Below are 20,726 nucleotides of genomic sequence, written 5' to 3'. Positions count from 1 at the left end.
AAGCAAGATTGGGGAGAATAGGCTATAAATTGCCAGTTCTGTTATTGATTAGAGTGTATTTCAGTGAAATTTGTTTAGCTAGTTTCCCTCCATTTCTTTAATTTTTTTAAAAATTTATTTATTTGACAGAGAGAGAGATCACAAGTAGGCAGAGAGGCAGGCAGAGAGAGAGGAGGAAGCAGGCTTCCCGCTGAGCAGAGAGCCCGATGCAGGGCTCGTTCCCAGGAACCTGGGATCATGACCTGAGCCAAAGGCAGAGGCTTAACCCACTGAGCCACCCAGGCGCCCCCATTTCTTTAATTTCTTAAGCAGTTGTATAGTGAATATGGTTTTTATATTTTAATCTATAATCAATACAGATTTTTATATAACCTAGTCTGTAGGTTTAAAAAAATGTTTGAATTAGGGATCATGAGCATGGCATGTTTTGTTAGCAAGAAAAATTTTAGAAATAATTTGTTTAACAGATGTTTATTTAATAAGAACCTATGTATCCTGGACACATTTCATAGAAATGAGTAAGGGTTTCCAGTTTTGTCAAAGCAGACAGTAAATTAGAAGCCAACATAATTTTAAATACTCCATTATACTGTGACAAAAATAAAACCACAGTGGTAGGCATGAGGTCCTTTTTGTATAGGGTGGTCAGGAAAGACCTCTCTGGACAGGTGACATTTGAGGAGGCAAGGAAAAAATAGAGCACCCAAGTGTGTAAATAAAAATCCAAGGTAGAAGTATGGGTAGTCCAGCATCTGAGGTGGTCGGGCTGGGATGGGGGTAGCATATAGACAGGAGCTGGGCAGGGAGGGCAGAGATGTAGGAGGTGCTGGTGAGGAGGGGCTGGGGGAGCTGCGCCGGATAGGTCATGGTAGGGAGGTTCGATTTTTATCTACGTGTGATACCAACCCACTTCGAAGGCCAAGGGTTTGGGGAGGTTACCTGATCTGATTCATACTGTAAAAAACAACTTAGACCACTCCGTGGGATTTATAGAGGGGCAAGAGTGGAAACTGGAAAGCCAGTCGGGAAGCTGTTACAGTCATCCAGGGGAACCATTATGCCCGCTGAGACCAGACTAGCTGAGATGGAGGTAGTGAGAAGTGGTCAGATTCAGGGTGTATATTGGGGATGGGGCCAGCTGGACCTGTTGACGGATTGGACATGAGAGTGAGAGGAGAAGAACAGCTAAGGATGGTTCTAGGTTTGGGCCTGGATAACTGAGCAGCAGAGGGGCAAGGCAAGACCAAGGGAAGGAGTGTGGTGGTCAGCCGTGGGTGGTCCCGCATTGGTCCTATCGGTGCTTTCTTCCTCCCTTTGAACCTTGAAAGTGGATTCGTTCTAGGAATAGTGGGAGTTAGTCTGTTACAGGCTAATAATATTCAGTCTGCTTGGATTTAGAAATACTGTTTTTCTCCAGATGAATTTGTAGGATCATAGCCCTTCAGTGATTTACATTTGAACTTGCAAAATGCACGGACTATTCACTTAAAAAATTTCTCCTTGAATTTCAAGCATTCATTGGAAAGAAAGAAGGAAAGAAAGAAAAAGAAAGCCTTCGAGAAACATAAAAACGAAACAAGCAACTTTTCTCCTACTTTAGAAATGTACTAACGTTCCCTTAAAACTCTCAAATACAAGTAGTCATTCATGTGGGCAAGTGAGATGAAGTTCTGTGCCCAGATTTATCCGGATGCAAATTAAAAACACTTCAAGCATGGGCATTGCTGACAGTGTCTTTGTTCAGTTAATCCTTGCCTATGCCAACAAAAAGAGTAAAAGTGGTGAGATAGCATAGTTTTTTCTACTCTTTAGTTTTAGGGAGAATAAATATTAGAGTAGCATCTAGATGTAGCAAGGAGTTATACATCATATTCAGTTGCAGGTGTTTGCATGTTAATGGTCATAATAGTCATTCTTCCTGAAACATGTTGGTTTTTCAGTTTTATAAAACTTGTTGCACTGTTTTTCACTTGATAAACACAGCCTTTTGAGAACTCACGGGGATAATGCATAACGTATTAAATAGATCTATTTTTATGCTGTTTGAATTTCAGATCAACTAATATGCTCAATAAAGTATAAAATGTGAACTTAGATGCATTTGCTCAAATAATTTAGAGTTTATGTCTTTAGTAAAAGCTATCTTAAAAGTATTTTCTAAAGTTTTTCTGTTTCAACACTTGAAGTTCCTTAATAGCTTAGCAATTAGTTTTTAGGATTTTATCAAATATTTGACATCAAATTACATATACTTTGAGTATTGGACTTAGATTTAACTGTACCTTCATCTTTATTCTTCTTTTGGCAGAGAAATTGGTTTTACTAGGCAACTTCATCAGAAAACATCTCAACTCAGCTATTATTATATGGGTTTCTACATTCATTCATGTCCCAAGATGAAATATAAGGTAAGGCTGATTTTCATGTGTGTCTGCTCTAGATGCAGTTTGTTGACATTAGTGCTTTCATGGTTTCTCATCGTATTAATTTAACTCACTTATATATTTATAATGTAGATAATGAATTATTTTTAAATGTGTTTTAAACTTTTCATGAAATCTGGGTTGTTCATTGCCTAAAACAGTGCTGGACACATAGACACTTAATATTTGCTTACTGCAGGTTGATCTGTAGAAACAAACCAAATATACAGAGATCCAGGCTCTTCTAGAATATTCAGTAGGGCCCTGCTTACATAGGGTAGCATAGTATGTCCACTAGGAGTCTTCCTGTCTGGGCACATCCTAAGTCTTCCCCCACCCTCCGTTTTTTCCTCCCTTCCTTCCATTTTAGCTTTGTTTCCTTTGGACCCAGTCACAGTCCAGAAAAACTGGAGCTCAGTGTAAGCAGTGAGGTATTTTCAGTAATAAAAATAGTAATAATAATGCAAATGTTTATAAGATTTTTATCAAAGAAAAATGAATCCTTAATATGATTTTTGTCTCGGGGCATATGGGACTTGGGCTTTGAGGGCATGACAAATGGGTTAATTAAGGAAATCACTTTGCTGCCTCAGAAATGAAGCTTTCTATAGTGAGAACCACAGCCTTTACTGCTCTTTGTAATTTATTGTATTATTGTGAGATTTAACTGTATGTCAGAATTTCCCTTTTAAAAAAGTTTTACCTTTTATGACTGTCTTTAATTAAATTCTTTGACATTCTCTAAGGATTAGCAGCCTACTGTATGTAAAAACTACAGAGCAGTGTAAAGGAGCAGGTTCCCCACATCCTGCCCACCTTAAAAACAGGAACAGAACACCTTTTGCTCAACTTAGAATGCTGCTTTCAGCTCTGAAGAGGCAAAAAGGTGTAAACATGAATCTTCTTCTTAAAACTTGTTATCTTGTGAGGACTGGGAGTATTCTATATGAGAACAGATCAGGATAATGGTTTGGGTAAGTGGCCTGATGTCCAGTAGGCAGATGGGGAAGCACAGGTCAAAGAGAAGGAGCAGACAAGTAAGGATTTGCCGGTGACCTTGCCTGGGACATAGTCATATAAAAAAGGGGGAAACTGAAGGACTCTGAAGGACTTGAAAGCTATTCTGAGGTATTTATGCCATTGGGAGTCATTGAAGGTTTCAGAGCCAAGAGCATGGCATGTGGAACTCGAAGAACATATTTGTATGTATGAATTACCATTTTTTAAAAAAGTTATGGGTATTTTAAAAGCATAAACCAGATTGAAAAGTGTAATCAAACCCCTTTGTACCCATTACCCAGCTGCAGCGGTTTGCGTCGTCCTCATGTTTCGTCCGTGCTTTCAGCCCCGTTCCTACCTCCGTCATCTTTTGAATTATTTTGGAACAAACCCAGAATACCATTTCGTCTGTACATCTTTTAACGGGTATTTCTAAACGATAAGAGCATTTGGAAAACAGAATATAGTCTTAGCATCACACCTCAAAAGCATTCAGAGTATTTCTAACTGTCCTCCTCTATCTCCAGTCAGTGCGTATATTTTCTGATTGTCTCATAATATTTTTTTTACAGTTTGTTTGACTTACAACCCACACAGGGTCTGTACATTTGATTGGTATGTCTTGTAAATCTTTTTAATCCATAAATTTCCCCTCTCTTTTTTTCCCCCCCTGTGCAAATGAGTAATCCACAAAATTTGTTGATTAACTAAATGTGGGAATGAACAAAAGTGGTTCTAGAGCATTGAGGTCAGGTGCTGAATGTCGGGGAAGGGACGTTTCCACTGTTGGAACCATGGATCCTAGAAGCAAAGCTGGCTTTGAAAGAAGAGTGATATACACTGTCTTGCTGGTTTTATGCTTACACGGCCCAAGTCTTCTGGTCAAGGTGTCCTGATGGCATTTAATCCCATATTTAAGTGTACATTGTATGTAACTTGTGAATTTAATCCTTCAAATAGTTCCTTTATGCCTGAATTATTAATTTAGTTGATAGGTCTAAACATTTATACTCTGTGGAAAGAAAAGCATGACTATATTTCTCTTTTCTCAAGAATACTTACTTGGTACTGTTTTTACTAATGTTCTCTCCTCCTAGCTCATTTTTGTGGTACCAGATCTAAATAAATTCAGGATAGGAAACTCAAATGCTCTAAGTATCGTAGTACAATAGTAACACTCAGAAGAAAAGTCTAGCCACCCTATATATTCATTTACCCTGTATATTTGTGTGCTTGTGCACGACTCCTTCTAAACAGAAGTATTTTTATCCCAATCTTAGGGACTTGGAGAAATTTCACTTTTTCTTCCCATCTGTAATGGTCACGTTGGTGTTACAGGCTTTTCCTGTTAGTTTTTCCTTATGCCTGAGCTAAAATCTTAATTGTTCTGTACTTTAACCTGTTTCTTTTTTGTTGTTGTTGTTATTCATAGAAATGTTGACCATATTTTCATTACTCCTTTCTCCATATGAAGACTTTTTATTCCACCTCGTTGACTCCAGTCCAGACCAAATGCCGGCTATTCTTGAGTTTCCCTCCTAGGCTGAGCTCTGCTTGGAAATAGAAGCATGGCTCATAGCTAGTTGTTAGTTAAGAATTAAAAAATGCTCTCCATACTGTTCAGTCTGTTTGGCTTAATCATACCAACTGAAATTTGTCAGAATTATAGCTTTAGGGTATTATTTTTTTAAAATTCCATTTGCGGGACACTTGGGTGGCTCAGTTGGTTGAGCGGCTGCCTTCAGCTCAGGTCATGATCCCAGTGTCCTGGGATGGAGTCCCGCATCAGGCTTCTTGCTCAGCGGGGAGCCTGCTTCTCTCTCTGTCTCTTCCTGACACTCTGTCTGCATATGCTCGCTCTCTCTCTGACAAATAAATAAATAAAATCTTAAAATAGAATAAAATAAAATTCCATTTGCATAAGAGATACCCCTATGCCCACCTGTCGTTTTTTTCCTTCATTCACGTAATACTGACTGCACTCCTCCTGGAAGTGCAGTGAGCAACACAGGCCAGATCCCTAGACTCCAGGACCTACGACAAGCTAATAAAGAAAGCAGATAATCAGACAGGAATAAGCCCTGTGTGATGTGGTAAATACTTAGGAGGTGTGGCTCCTTCAGAGTCGGTCAGGGAGCGCCTTTCAGAGGCATCATGTTTAGACTAAGGTTTGATTGACAGGAAGTCAGCCAGTGGGAAGCTGAGGGGTCATTTCAGGATGAGAGCGGAGGACAACTGGTGTTCTTTTCCTTCTGAGTTAATGCTGTTAGCCATTTTGGCTGTACTTTAGGATGACCTGAGGAGCTTCTAAAAAATACCAGTATGTGGGCCCTACCTTCTGAGATTTTGACTCATTGGCTGGGGATCAAACCATGGGTGTTTTTTGTTTGTTTGTTTTTTAATGCTTAGAAGATTCTAACGTGAAGTCAAGCTTGAGAACGACTGCACTAGATTAATTTTTTCACATCCGAGAGCACAATAATGAACTGGAAGGAAGATTATTTCTCATTTTAAAGTTGGCTGTTTTCTGTTCATTAAATTCAGAATCACTCATACTGAAGAAGCTCCCATCTATGCTTGTTATCTGGGTTCTGGAACATTAAAGGCTGACCAACCAGAGTCTTTCGGCTGGGTTTCCCACCAGAGGTCTTTACCCTTAACGGAGGTCTTGTTCTCCTCTCTCCTGCTGCACGTCCTCCTCCGTCATTTCTCAGCTGAGCGGTCACTTGGTCCAGTGACCTATAATGGGCACGAAGACTAGATTTGACCACCCACCCACCATCCCCAGCTCCCTTCGCATTCTGTGTTTCTTCTCAAAGTTCAAGTCTGTCTCCTCTGTATACATTTGTGAGACTCTTGATGTTTATCTTCAACATGGATGCAAGTACCTAAAAGTGGGCCTGCCACACAATAGATGTTTCATCTTTAATACACATTTGTGGAATTAATGAGAAGAAATACTAGTGCTGAGGGTCAAGGAATTCCCTCTTGTTTAACAAGTATTTATTGAGCGTGACTAGGATAGCTTCTGCTTTGCAAATAGGTTAGAGCTTAGTAAGTCACACAGGTGGTTCTAAGGGAATACACTGGATACCGTGGAATACAGATAAGTACTCTGATATCAAAGGGGGGTTGTGGTACAGGAGTGTGTAATGATGGTTTGGACAAGTTGCTTAACTACAGCTGGTCATGGTTTTGAACCGTAAAATGGGAATGATGTAGAAAATGAGATATATTGTGGTTTTGTTTGTTTGTTCGTTTGTTTTTTAAAGTAAGCTCTGTGCCAGTGTGGGGCTTGAACTCACAACCCTGAGAACAAGAGTTGTATGTTCTACCAACAGCCAGCCAAATATATTGTGTTTTTTTTTTTTCAAATCTCAATTTGAGAATAGAATCTTCTTGCACTGACTAGTAGGGTAGATCCTACCCAGCTGGGTAGCATGCACAAAATCATTACTTTAGATTTTGCTGAGACCTGTCGAAGTTCCGTGTTTATCTACTGATAAATGGCAGCCAGATTGCTAAGCGGCCTGCTTGTGCTACTAACCCCACTTCTTAGTTTAGTTCAGATGCCGGGAAAAAGCAGAGGCTGATGCTAATCTGTGCCAATACTGCCTCCCTTTATGAAAATTTCAGGATTGTGAACACTTCCATCTTTTGTTCGGAGGAAAGTGGCACTGAACTCTGCTGGGGTTGGTGCCGCAGAAAGGTGAAGCTCTCCAGAATAATTCCTGTGCTGCGCCGCAGGGTGTCTGTTGCTTTTGGCCTTGACTGTTGAGGGCAGAAAAAGTCTGAGCTCAGATGTTTGTGGGCAGAATAAAATGACTATTTTGTTCCATTTATAGATGTTTTCATTTCTTCTAAGGATATTTTATTATATTTTCAGCAAATGAGAGCCCTCAGTTATGAAGGAACAGCACAACTGCTTTTAAAATGGGAATTCTTAATCAGAAATGTGCTGTTCAAAATTTGTAGGTAGGTGTTGGTTCAAGCATGAATATTTCTCATTGCAATTTGAAGGTCCAGAGCTAGACACCAACAAAAGGTAACTCACAGAAAATGAATTGCACACCATCGTAAAATCTCTCATTTTCAAGATTCAGTGAGGGTAAATTTAGTATATAACTGCAGGAATCATTAAAAGAGTGTCTTTCTTGCAGCATAACTAAGTGTTTAAAGCATTAGTAAAGGTGTATTTTTGCCACACTGTAAAATACACGTGGAAGAATCTGTATTTCTAGCTGTATATCTTGAAATAGGAATATTTTTAATAATTGGGAAGCAGCAGTGTCTTAGGTACCTGGTACCCTCTAGACCCTGGGAGTACAGCTGTGAACAGTGCCGATGTGGGCTCTGCTGGTGGGCGCTGGTGGAGGTTACAGCTGAGGGGGCATGTCGGTAATAATCGCCGAGTGGCACCCCGCGATACAAACTATACCTGAAACTAGAGTAATGTTTTGTTTGGATTTTCTTGTGTAGATTAAGACATGTTAAGTTACAGCCTTCGCCATATCACACCCTTATGTAAAGCAGAGCAAATGGCAGGATTGAACGGCAGGTCTGAGACACAGAGAAGAGCTGGTTATGCCTGTTCTCTTTTTACAGAGTCATGAGTTCTGCTGAGGGTGTGCTGGAATGACGGGTCTATCTTTATGGGTAGGGAGGACCATGGCGTGGTAGATGATTTCCAAGGTGTGGGTCCCTCTTCGGTGCCTCTCCCCTTGTATGTGCTCACTGCTCTGTCCGTCAGAAGGAGATTCTGGTTTCCCTGCCCTGACTGGGCTGGTCTTCTGGCTTGCACTCACCAGCAGGATACCACGGAGAGAACTCTGGGAGTCCTAAGGCCCAGGCCTTCAGAGGACAGGCAGCTTCCCCTTCCTCTGCGGAGCCAGCCGTCATCCTGTAAAAGGACTGGCTGCGGCTGGTGACAGACACCACCTGGGAGGCCCGACACCATCTTGGACGTTTCACTCCAGCTGAGCTTGCTGGCGGGGTCCGGCCGCCTGATTGAACCCAGGAGCTACTGTCAGAGGAGCCACCTACCTGAGCCGTAGCCAATAGCCAACTCACAAGATCATGAAAAATAATAAATGATTGTGGTTTTCATCTGCTGCAATTTGGAGTGGTTTGTTCCTCAGCAACAGAAGACGAAAACACATGGCATGGGATGGAGATCACAGATAGAGATGTAGATGTCCCCATAGAGAGAAGTCGTTCTCTGGGGAGCCGTGCAGACTCAGAATTGACCCTGAAGTGAGCCGAACTGATCTGAGAAGTTTCTGATGGCTCAGAAGAGAGAGTTTTGACACAGTCACCTAATGTCCATATGCAGTCACACCTAGAGACGTGCCCAGCTGGCTTATGGGACGTCATCTTTGTAAGGCATTTCATTTAGTAGACTTGAGCCTACAAAGCATTTCTTAACATGATGAATTTCGATTTTGCTTGTCTCGCTAATGATAATGATGAGCGCTGCGAGATGAAAATCAGCATGTGGTCATTTTTCGTGGTTTTGTAGATGACACCGGCTGCCATAAATTCTCCGTGGTTTGCTAGTTTCCCGCAGTTATATTTTTGTGCATGATATTCCTTAAAATGCCTTTTTTATTGAATTCTTTTGATTTAGGCGGTGTTTGTATGTGTAAAGGTTGATTGACATAAACATGCCTTACTAAGATGTGTTTGGTTTGTGCCTGTCCTCTTAGACACAAGGCACAGGATAGGTACAGAAGAATCAGTGAGAGCTGGAAAATAGTCATTAATGAAAGGAAATGGGCTTCATTATGTCACATTATCATTGTTCACATTAACTGTTTTGATAATCATGGCCATGTTAATGGGATTTGGTAACAGTTTTAGCATAACTCAGTACTAGCTTGGGGGCTTAGGAGCTGGCTGACATGAAGAGAAATTGTATTTTCAGCCTAGACGTGTTTCTTCCTGGAGGTGTTGCCCTGCTAAAGCAGGAGGGGACAGTTCAGCTTTCTGCCATGCTCAGTGACGCCCATTTCTAGGTCTGCTTCTCTCACAGTTCCAAGGTGGTTGCCACCCATCTGGGCATCATAGGCCATTAGCAGTAGCTAAATAAGAAAAGGGTAATGTCTTCTCCTGTGTCTTTCACACACACACACACACACACACACACACACACACACACACACTCTCTCTCTCTCTCTCTCTCTGTCCCCCTCCCCCCCCCTTTTTTTTTTCTTTTAAGTAGGCTCCGTGCCCAGTGTGAAGTCCACCATGGGGCTGGGACTCAGGACCCTGAGTTTAAGACCTGAGCCGGTATCAAGAGTCAGATGCTTAACTGACTGAGCCACTCAGGTGCTGCTCTCTTTCTTTTTTTAACAAATATTTTTAATTGTGGTAAAATACACATAACAAAATTTATCATCTTAACCATGTGACGTGTACAGGTTAGAGGTATGCAGGATGTCCATGGGGCGGTGCAGCCGCCAGCACCATCTGTCTCCCGAACTCTTTCCATCTTGCAGAACTGGCACTCTGTGTCCATTAAACAGTAGCCCCCCGAGCTCCATTCTGCCAGCCCCTGGCGGAATCCGTTCTACTGGTGACTCTGAATTTGACTCTGATAGGCCCATCATATAACTGGAATCATGTAGTATCTGTCTTCTTGGGACTGGCTTATTTAGCTTAGCATAATGTCCTCAAGGTTCATCCATGTTGTAGCAAGTGTACGAATTTCATTGCTTTTTATGGCAAATAATACTCCAAATTATGTATATTTCCCATTTGGTTTATGCATTTGTCCACTGACGGACACTTGGGTTGCTTCCACCTTTCGGCTATCGTGAATAATGCTGCTATGAACATGGGTGTACAAGTATTTGCTCAAGTTTCCTTTTTCACTTCTTGTATGTATAGTCCCAGAAGTGGAATTGCTGGATAGTATGGTAATTTTATGTTTAATTTTTTTGAAGACCCACCCCACTGTTTTCCATAGTGGCTCTGCACGCAGATTCTCATTTCTCCAGTTCTTGCCAACACTTGTTATTTTATGGGTTTGTCTGACAGTAGTTATCCCGATGTGTGTGAGGTTGTCCGTTTCTCTTTTTAAGATTAAGGGCAACCTTAACAAGAAGCCTCCCAGCCCAGTTCACTCATTTTACCTGTCAGAGTTGTGCTTCTGGTGTGTACTTGAGTCAGTCCCTGGCAAGGTGGATGGGACTGACCTTGTGCAGCAGGAGGAGTCGCTTCCTGGAGCACGTAGCGCTACAGATGGTGAACACCTGGACAGGTTTTCTCTTCATTTGGCCTAACTGCCAGTATGTCTTGGAAACTGAGCTGTGGCTTCGTATTTATTTATTTTATATATGGATTATATCATTTATATGTTATATAGTTTGTATGTATGTATGCACACAGGATTATTATATATGCTTTTAAAAATCAGGTTGTTGGTTTAAATCTATTTGGCTTATTTTCTGAATATTTTTAAAATGGATTTTCCTGTGTTTCCAGAATGTTTAATATTTACATGTAAAGCTTAGTTCATATTCTCTATTTTGACCCCTTTCCATACAATTCAAAACTGCTTGCCTTTGAAAGTAAAAAATTGGAGTATATAGAAATGATGAGAGGTATAATTTTTAAAATTTCTTCTCCGTGCTGTCTTGCAGAGTGCTGCTGTGAGGCTCTTCTGTGATCTGAAAGAGGTGTTTTGACTAAATCCTTATCCAGACTTGTATGCAGGCCAAGGTAAACAGTGATTTCAGGCAGTCTGCTTTGGTAGCATGACATGGCCAGACATCAGATAGTTGAAACACCAGAAAGGGTTTGGAAATGTCAGGAAAGAAACAAAAAGCTAATTCATCTGTGATTAATCATTCCTCAAGTCAATGCCTCAGCTTAATTGTGGTCATACAGCACCTCTGAAATTCTGCAGGAGTTTGCCTAAAAGAAGGCAGTTGGCATCACTGTTACAAAAGTACCTACAGGAAAAAATTGGGGTTTATTTACAAAGCTCCATCTGCCAAATCATGAGCCCTTGAAACCCCCAAGCTCCCACGCTGACCAGACAAATTAGCAAATGTTATTTTACCTTGGCACTGCAGCCCCGGCTGATGCATTTGAGTCCATGTAGTAGTGACTTCGCTGCCGTTGGTCGGAAAGAAATACAAGTGATCTCATCGCTTACCCACAGCAGAGGACACAACTCTGGAGTTTGTGATTCAGCGCCTATTGTTTGGGATGTTAAATGTGTAGTGAATTAGACATAGTCAGTAGAAAAATGACCGCAGAATAATTTTAGCAAGGGATTTTTGATGCCTCCTGCAGGCAGTGGGAGGAATAAGAATTCACATGCTCATCACAAATTCTTGTTTCTAAAATTGTCCCGTGTGGAAACTTGCTGCATCAGAGTCAAAAGGCAATTCCTTAAGAGCCAAGTGCTTTAAGCAACTTACTACAGATGAGAAAATTGAAGCTCAAAGTGCTTAACTTGCCCAGAGTTTGAATTAACTCACATTTTTAAAAGTATTTTATTTATCTATTTACATCAACTCTGCACCCAATGTGGGGCTCAGATTTATGACCCCGAGACCAAGAGTCACATGCTCGACTGACCGAGCCTGCCAGGCACTCCTCACATTTTCATTTTAGTAACAGAAGGGAGAGTTTGGAATTGAAATTCATTTAAAAGGCTTTATTTTTTAGATTTATGATGAGTTGCATGTAACTTTTAATTTTGGATAATTCCATAATACTTTGCATATTAGTTAAAGGTAAATGTTAATGGGGGATAAAAGCATATTTAATCATGTGCCTTTTCCCATCCTTTTCCTCATTTGTGCATCCACAGTGAAATAGAAAGCCTGGTATAGATTCCTTTTTTTTTTTTAAGATTTTATTTATTTATTTGACAGAACACAAGCAGGCAGAGCAGCAGAGAGAGGGAGAGGGAGAAGCAGGCTCCCTGCTGAGCGGAGAGCCCGATGCAGGGCTTGATCCCAGGACCTTGAGATCGTGACCTGAGCCAAAGGCAGACAGATGCCAACCCACTGAGCCACCCAGGCGCCCCCCTAGGGCACGATTCCTAACCTTTGAAAAACAGCAGCCATCTTTAGAGCTTTTAGAAAGATACTACTCCCCGACCTGTGCCCTGACCTACTGAAAAAGCAAGTCTGCTCTCCTCCTTCACATAGCCCCCATTCCCCCACTGTCAGGCGCTACTCTCCTCTGTGCTCTGGAGCTTCCCTTCCTCCTACCTCTGAAAGGTCTTGCACTTAGCCCTGTGCATGCTGGCTGGGGCTTCCTTTCCAGACCACGCTCTGGCTCTTCCGTGAAGCCATTCGCTGTATTTGCCCACTGTCGCTGCCACCAACCCCACACACCCCATGTGCCAAGTGAAGCTGGAGGCTGTCTTTCTGATCCTGTGAACTCTTGGCATTTCTAAGTGTGTTATCTGTAGCTGGGCTTGTGCCCCAGTTGTTTGTAGGTATACATGACTAGTCCGTGTTTCCGGAGGGCCTCCTCCGTATAAAACATCCTGGTAGATGCCAAGGCAAGAGGAATATGATCAGACATGGTTCCTGCTTGTCAGATCCCTGAGCAAACCATGGCTGATCTGTCGCTGTCCTTGGTGCCCAGCACATTAATTGGCACATAGAAGGTTCTCAGTGAGTTTATTGACATGCATTGCCTGTGGAAGGTGGGCAGCTGTCTGAATGAGGAAAGCTGGGAAGTGAAGGGAAGCGGTACGTACATGAGAAGCATGCAGGCATCTGGCTCCTTCACAGGTCTCTAATTGGAACACCGGGCTTAGAAGAAATGTAGTCAGGCCTGCCTCAGTGGTCCAGTTTGTTATCTTCCAAGAATTGTCTCTGCTACCTAGCTGCAGTGTTTAAAAAAAAAAAAATTTATTGAAACATGGTGAACATACAGAAAAGTGCACGTTCTTAATTGTACAGCTTGATAAATTTTCACTGACTCCACCTGTGCAACCAGCACCAAGATCCAGAGCCAGAATATTCCAGCCCCGCTTAAACCTCTTTCATGCCCCCATTGATTATGAGCAAACCCCGAAGATAACCATAGTAGTCTCTTCTTGCCTGTTTTTATACGTTACGAAACCAGAATCACTCAGTGTATTTTATTTTGTGACTGACAAATGTGTGTTCCATTCAACAATCTGTTCGTGAGACTTACTTATGTGGTGTGTGGATCAATAGGCGTTTATTCTCATTGCTTGTATTCCCGTTCTCCTGGGGATGAACTCTTTCTAGGTTTTGGCTAATGTAAGTGCATCTGTGAGCATTGTTTACATGTCTTTGGGTGAGCATATGTATTTCTGATGGGCACAGATCTAGGTATGGAATTGCCAGATCGTGGCTTTAGTTCATACTGCCCAGAACTTAAGTGAATGTACCGATTTACACTGTTGCCTACAGCATGGTGGGAGTCCCAGGTGCCTCCCGTCCTGATAGTGTCATGTGGGAGGAGCATTGTGATTTGAATCTGCGTTTTGATGTTGAATGCCTTGTCATAGGTCTGCTGGCCATTTGTAAAGTGTCTGTCCAAAGTCTTTTGCCCCTGTATCTGCTGGGTTGTCTGGCTTTTATTTGTAGAAGTCCTCCCAGCAGTCTGGGCAGGAATCCTTTGTTGCATACGTGTTTTACAGGTTACTTCCTCCACTTGGCTGCTGGCCTTTTTATTCTCTTAATGGTATCCTGTGATGAGAAATTCTTAATTTTAATGTAGTCCAATTTATCTTTAGGGCCTTTGTGTCTTGTTCAAGAAAATTTTGCCTATCCTCTGTCCATGGGAATATTTTATTTTCTTCTGAGATTTTTGTAGTTTTATCTTTCACACTTAAGTAATTGATGGGAAATGTTTGGTATATAGTTGTGCTAAGGGTCAAGACTGAATTTTTTCCCAGATGGATCATTACTTTTAGTTTCTTAAGGACACTGCCTGCATGCACATAACCAGTTTAATTAGTATCTCAATCAGCTGAACTCTGCATTGTTACATTTGTACTGTAACAAACTGTCTCCGCTTTCCCTTTTTGAGACTTAGCCTTGATTCCATTAAATTAGAATACCTCATTTAACTTTAGGTTTCTCCCTGAAGAATGATACTGGCCAGCCTGTTCTTAATTTCAGTATTGAAGGATATGCAAACAAGTCCCCTGCTCTTGGACATTTCTTCCAAATAACTTAAAAAATAAAAGATGCAGAGATGCAGAGCATCTCTTCACTGAAACAGAATGATATGTTTTGTGAAAATTCAGTTACAAGAATGATTAAAACACAATGTATTTAGTATTAGTATTACTAATACTTGTAATATCAAACGTTTGCCATTTGCTGGTCACATCCCATTTTCTCATTTACCTTATATCATTGTTTATTGTGTGTACTTTTATTTAATTATACAGAAGTTAAAATTTTGTGTGTCATGCGGTTTATTAATCCTTTTCCTCTTGGGGTGCCACAGTGGTTCAGTCACTTGAGCATCCGACTCTTGATTGGGCTCAGGCACTCTCTGTCTCTGTGTCTTTCTCTGTCTCTCAAATAAATAAGTAAAACTTAAAAAAATAAATTAAAGACCTTCTCTATGCCAACACATTAAAACAGTGATATCTTCCCTTTACTCCTCTTCACCTTGCAAAATTCAGCTCCTGTTTGCTCCCACTCTGAAACCTTGCCTAACGGCATTGTATGGTAAATACATGTTTTCCCATCTGTCTGTTTCTTTAGGCTCTAAGCTTCTCAAGAAATAGAGTTTGAGTTCATTTTTCATTTAATTTTAACAGCAATCCCTGATTTATATTAGTTATTCTGTAAATCTTTGGATGAACAGATGGATGGTAATATGAGAATAATGACTGATTTGATTATTGGTTAGAGGGAAAGTGCATATCCTTAAGTGGTATCATTTGGTATTTCTACAGGATAGATCTTTTTATGATTTCAGCAATATTAAAGGTAACTTTATTAAAAGATTGTTTAAGGTACTGAGAAAGTTATGTTTGAATTGTCACATAAATAGTGAAGATACTTTTATGTTGCATATTTCTACAAATTAAAAAAGCATTGATTGCCAATAATTTATAACATTTGTAATTCTGAAATGATAGCCCTGTATAAAGATATACATGGTTTATATTTGAATTAAAAGGTTTATTTGTTAAAAAGATTGATTTAGAAATGTATCCAATTGAAAAAAAGTTCATTATGTGTAAAGCCCTTGAAATAACAGTATAGTCTTTTCTAGTCTTGATAGTTGTGTAAATTTACAGTCTAAACACTATTTTTAACTATTTTTAACATGGATTTATTGGTTTCATAACCTACCCTTAGCTATAATGGGGCAATGAAGGGCTTCCCACTCTGAGTTCCTGTTCCCACTTGCTCTTAAACAGTGGTTCTCTATTGAGCAATTTTGCCCCAACCCCTGCCCCATATCTAGAGACCCTTTTGATTGTCCTAGTGGGACAGTGGGAGAGGGGTGTCATGCTACTGGCATCTAGTGGGCAGAGGCCATGATGCCGCTAAACATTCTACACTACACACAAGAACTCCTAGCATCAAAGAAGTCTCTGGCCCAAAATGTCACTAGTGCCAAGGTTTGGAAACCCTGTTTTAACGTTACTTACTTACCATTGAAGTCTGTAGGGCTTTACAGTTGCTGAGTTACCATGGGTAATTTGACTACTGCTGTCAAAAAGGAATTGCCAGAAAGATTAATTTGGGGTTCACCATAACGGTCTCAAAACAAACTATCCCGTATGACACACCAGAGAGAAGTTTCTTGTGTCTAATTCTAACCCTGAGCCAGCCATATACTCATTGATGACCCCAGGATTGTCTTAAGTTTTCTTTAGGGGGTTTATGGGTGGCCTTCATGTCATCTTTAAAGATAATTTAATGTTTCTGTACAAGGAGATACATGTAGCAAATCCGACATCTCTTGGAAGGAGCAGAGTTAAATAATTCCAAACTGTGGTGCTTTCTTTTTCTAGTTCCAACGTGCATGGTAGGGTATGTCTTTAGTGTTTATAAATCATTCTGTTTTCCTTGCTTTTATTTTTATTTTTTAAAAGATTTTATTTATTTATTTGATGGAGAGACAGAGAGAGAGCATGAGAGGGGAGAAGGTCAGATGGAGAAGCAGACTCCCTGCTGAGCAGGGAGCCTGATGCGGACTCCATCCCGGAACTCTGGGATCATGACCAGAGCCAAAGACAGTCGCTTAACCCACTGAGCCACCCAGGCGCCCTTGCTTTTAGAAGTAAAAAGAATGTTGACAGCTTAATAATAGCCAAGTGAACTTACCCTAGCAGCTAAATTCGTTCATTTTTCTGGTACAGACAACACAGCGTTGGCATATACGTTGTAAGATGGGACGTTATACTCACTGTCAGCTTTACTGGGAGAGAGGCTTGGCACATTGTGTGTTCATGTGCTTCAACCTAGCACGTTCACAACTAAGCTGTTTCAGAGAAGCACTGATGTAGTTAGTATGTGTTTAGCGACTGTTTATGGTTGAATATTCTGCCGAGGTGTCGGTGCTAGAATGAAACCAATTCCCACCCCTCCCCCCGTGTCTCCAGCACGGCACAGATCTCCTTTCCTTCTTACTATAGCTGTAGATGTTCTCTTGGTTCTTAGGTCTTCCTGTGTAAAAAGCAGGCAACTGTGAGATTCTCATATGGAACACTTTCAGAAGCCTTATTGTCTGAGTTTGTGTATTAGCTAAATTGAAGCAACCTCGAGTAGTATATTTGTCTCGTCTGTAGAGCACGAAGTTGAAAATGACCACGCTAAGAAGCAGAGGAGGCCCTGTTTCCATTGCTGGTGGTGGGCTGCTTCACTCCTTCCGTCCTGTGTCTAGCTGCAACCACGGAACTGTTTAAGGAGGATTTATACTGTCATGTTATACAAAACAGGTTTGCTAGAAAATCTGTGGTTACCTTCTCACCGCTCTCTTAAATCCAGATTCCTTTGCTTGGTCTTCAAGGGTTCCCTTTTCTTCCAGTTGTTCACCATTGGCCTTCAGACACACCTTTGTCCACCAGGATATGCTTCATCCATTCTTTCTGCCAACTCATTTTTCTTCTTTCTTGTAAAATGCAATATAAATGTAAAACTCCAATAATCTATCCTATGCTACCTTTACTGTTCTTTTTTTGGCATCCCTTCAAAAAAATATATATGTATCTATATGTATGTATATATACATAACTTAATCTGTGGCCCATGTGAGGGTTTGTACTTATCCTCCATTTTTTTCTATTATGTTTGTTTTGCTTAGAGAAGTCCGTTGCCCTCAGATGTCTACCATGCCCATACCCCTTTTCTGAGGGCACTGGTTGTAGACTCTACCAAAAGAAATGCATCCTTTGAGTTTAGGTCACTATTCTTAGTGACTATTAAAACTGTGATCATAATCACTATTAATTGGACTAGGCATGGGTGCCTGACTGAAAGGGAGTCATTCTTGAGTGGATTAGGGTCATGTGGGGCTCAGCATTAAAGCTTTGCCCACTTGAATAGTGGGGCACCAAATCAATGAGATCCTCTTTTAGAAGGAAGTTTGGATTGAGACTGTAGGGAGGATCAGTGCTTAGTAGGGATATTCCTACAGAGTGCTACCCAGAGACACAGTGACCGAAGCTCAGAGTGAGTTTAAGGCTCCCTAAGCACAGGTCCATCAAGTTTGAATTGTAGGCAGACTTTTGTCTATGTGCACATTTTCTTGAGAGAGTCCTTGGGTTTCTTTCATCTGGTTTTCAAAGGGGTCTGTAAATCAGCAGCTATCAAGATGAGAAGGCAGTGAGATTAGGGGGAGCAGAAGCAGAGTCGCCGAATAGCAGATAAAAACCCAGATTGGGGCCTCCTGCTGCTGAGGGGACATGATAACCTCTTTTTAGACCTGCTTGCCAGTTCTTGAGTTATGACCTGTTATCCGTGAGGCCTTCATCTGGCCTGGATCTCCTCCTCTTCCTGGACAGCCTGGCGTTCTCTGGAGCCTGACCCCACGTGGGTAATATTTCTGCCCTCTGTTTCTGATGTGTCTCCCTAAAGTGTTGTGTTCCCCTACACCTCTTACTGGATCACCTGAGTCAATTTCTTTGTTTCTTCAGGGCCAAGAGCCAAACTAATAAACGTATGTGCCAGCAGCATGGGTGCTCTAGGGAGGCCAACAGCTGTGCCGTTTCCTTGGGCGCTCAGGATTGTGGTCAGTACCTGCTAGGCGTGTCCACATGGATAAAGCTCTTGCCCACCCAAGTCTGAGATGGAGAAGAAGAAGGGAAGGAGCTGGTCAATTATTCTGTATAAATAGAATTAGACAAAACCCATTTCAGGAGTAGTTTTTAATCTTTCCCATCAGTGAAACATTTTATCCTTTTTCCAAGATGTTGTCCTTAGGATTGTGATGGGGAGTTCAGATGAATAGTTATTAAGCATTTTTGTGCCTGGACTCAGTGTAGTATTTAGTGACATAAATTCTACTTTTTAAAAAATTAACTTAAGAATTAACGTGAGCCATCTCACATCTGCCATCTGCTCAGGTCATGATCCCAGGGTTCTGGGATCGAGTCCCGCATCAGGCTCCCTGCTCAGTGGGGAATCTGCTGCTCTCTCTGCCTGCCACTCCCCCTACTTGAGTACGCTCCCTCTCTCTCCCTCTGACAAATAAAATCTTTATAAAAAATTAATATGAGCAGATGGTAGAGAATATTCTGTTATCTGAAGTTTTAAAATACTGAAACAGATTACTAAGGTTGAGAATTTTTTCCCGAGGATCTTGAAAAAGAAAATGATGACAAACAGATCTTCATTGTCACCAAATATATAGGACCTTGATCCCTTAGAGACAGGGCCATCTGGACTCTTCCTCCTGACTCTTGGAAACTGAGACCAAGGTGGCGCTAATGAGTTCATAGTCTTTCCTGGGATATGTAGTGGTTGCTTTTCTCACCTGGAGCTACCAAGTTTGACTTAAACAGTAATTTTTCTGGGGTGTGTTGCTGCTTACTGCATGTGTGGCTAAGCACATAGTTTCAAACTTGCTTTTCAAACTCTATTATGGTGAAGGCTTGAGCCTGGGGAGGGAGGATGTGAGGAAGCGCATTAGTGTAGGAAATCAAACAGTAGCCAATGTGCATTTTTAAAATTTTTCACAATAATATTCTTAGGGAACAAAATCATAAGTTGAAATAATGAAAATTAGAAATGCACAACTTATTTATAAACTAATCAGCTGCATTTCCTTGAATTTTGAAGTGCTACAAGACTGCCTTGGTGAGCCAGGAAATCAGAAGTACTAGGGGGAGTCAGGAAAGTAAGGGCCTTCTTTTGGGGGATCCATTTTTCCCTTTGTTACCATTTGTTGATTTTCTCTTACCTTTCCATTTTCTTCCCATTAGTTTTGGGCGAACTGAGGAAAACATACGGGGGGGTGCTTGTGTGCTTTTGATATGCTCGTGGAGTCACATTGACTGTAGGCACATATTTTAGTTAAGAATTTGGAATTAGGCTCATAGAAGGGGAATTTCTGCCTTCTCTGTATTTTAGGTTCCATATTCTAGAATAAGCCCAGGTAGTTGCATGGCTCTTGGCTCACAAGGGAAAAACTTGAAGATGATAAAAGTTTTTCATAGAAAAACTTTCTCCCTAGAAAGAAAGATCTAGGGAGATGCTAAGTATTTTTATTGCTTTAATTCAGATTAAATCTAATAAACTCACTCCTAAAGGATTTATTAAATTCTTGGGGTCATCTTTGTAGAATTGATGAGTCTTAGATGAGAGTCTGGCAAGCAGTTTTACTTGAGTTTTTTTTTAGCATGCTGTGAATGCCGTTTTCTTAGTTCAGCTCTGCTTTGGACACCTTGCCCCTTCCAGCTGTGGCCCAGGGCCCTTGGGCAGTATTTTAACGGAGACAGTAAGACCAGAGGGCTCAGTTGCATATTATTACAACTAATAGTCAAAGAGTAGAATTTGTTTTTATTTAGCTATTTATTTGGAAATGTTTTCTAACTTTCAGAAAAAGTACAAGAATAAAAAATGATACAGAGAGAGGCGCCTGGGTGGCTTAGTCGGCTGAGCGTCCAGCTCATGATTTCCGCTCAGGTCATGATCTCAGAGTCATGAGATCGAGCCCTACGTCAGGCTCCACACTCAGCAGGGAGTTTGCGGAAGATTCTTTCTCTCTCTGCCCCTCCTCTCACTTTGGTGCATACCACAGGCTCAGACACTAGTGCTCTCTTGTGCTCTCTCTCATAAATAAACAAAATCTTAAAAAAAAAATGCATTGAATACCCATATGCCCTTC

General features: G+C 41.1%; 1 protein-coding gene across 6 annotated transcripts in view; it reads left to right on the top strand.

The window, feature by feature from the left end:
• ATE1 (arginyltransferase 1) overlaps positions 1-20,726 on the top strand; it is a 168,904-nt gene that overhangs the window by 79,778 nt on the left and 68,400 nt on the right. For all 6 annotated transcript variants that reach the window (XM_044240653.1, XM_044240651.1, XM_044240650.1 and 3 more), the window contains exon 10: positions 2,309-2,408. In XM_044240653.1, coding sequence (XP_044096588.1) covers positions 2,309-2,408 — 100 coding nt within the window. The remainder of the gene's footprint in view (positions 1-2,308; positions 2,409-20,726) is intronic.

Source organism: Neovison vison, chromosome 2 (genome assembly GCF_020171115.1).
Source record: "Neovison vison isolate M4711 chromosome 2, ASM_NN_V1, whole genome shotgun sequence".
In the NCBI taxonomy this organism is placed as follows: domain Eukaryota; kingdom Metazoa; phylum Chordata; class Mammalia; order Carnivora; family Mustelidae; genus Neogale; species Neogale vison.
Note: the sequence above shows the minus strand (reverse complement) of the source record. Positions and strands in the feature narration are given on the sequence as shown.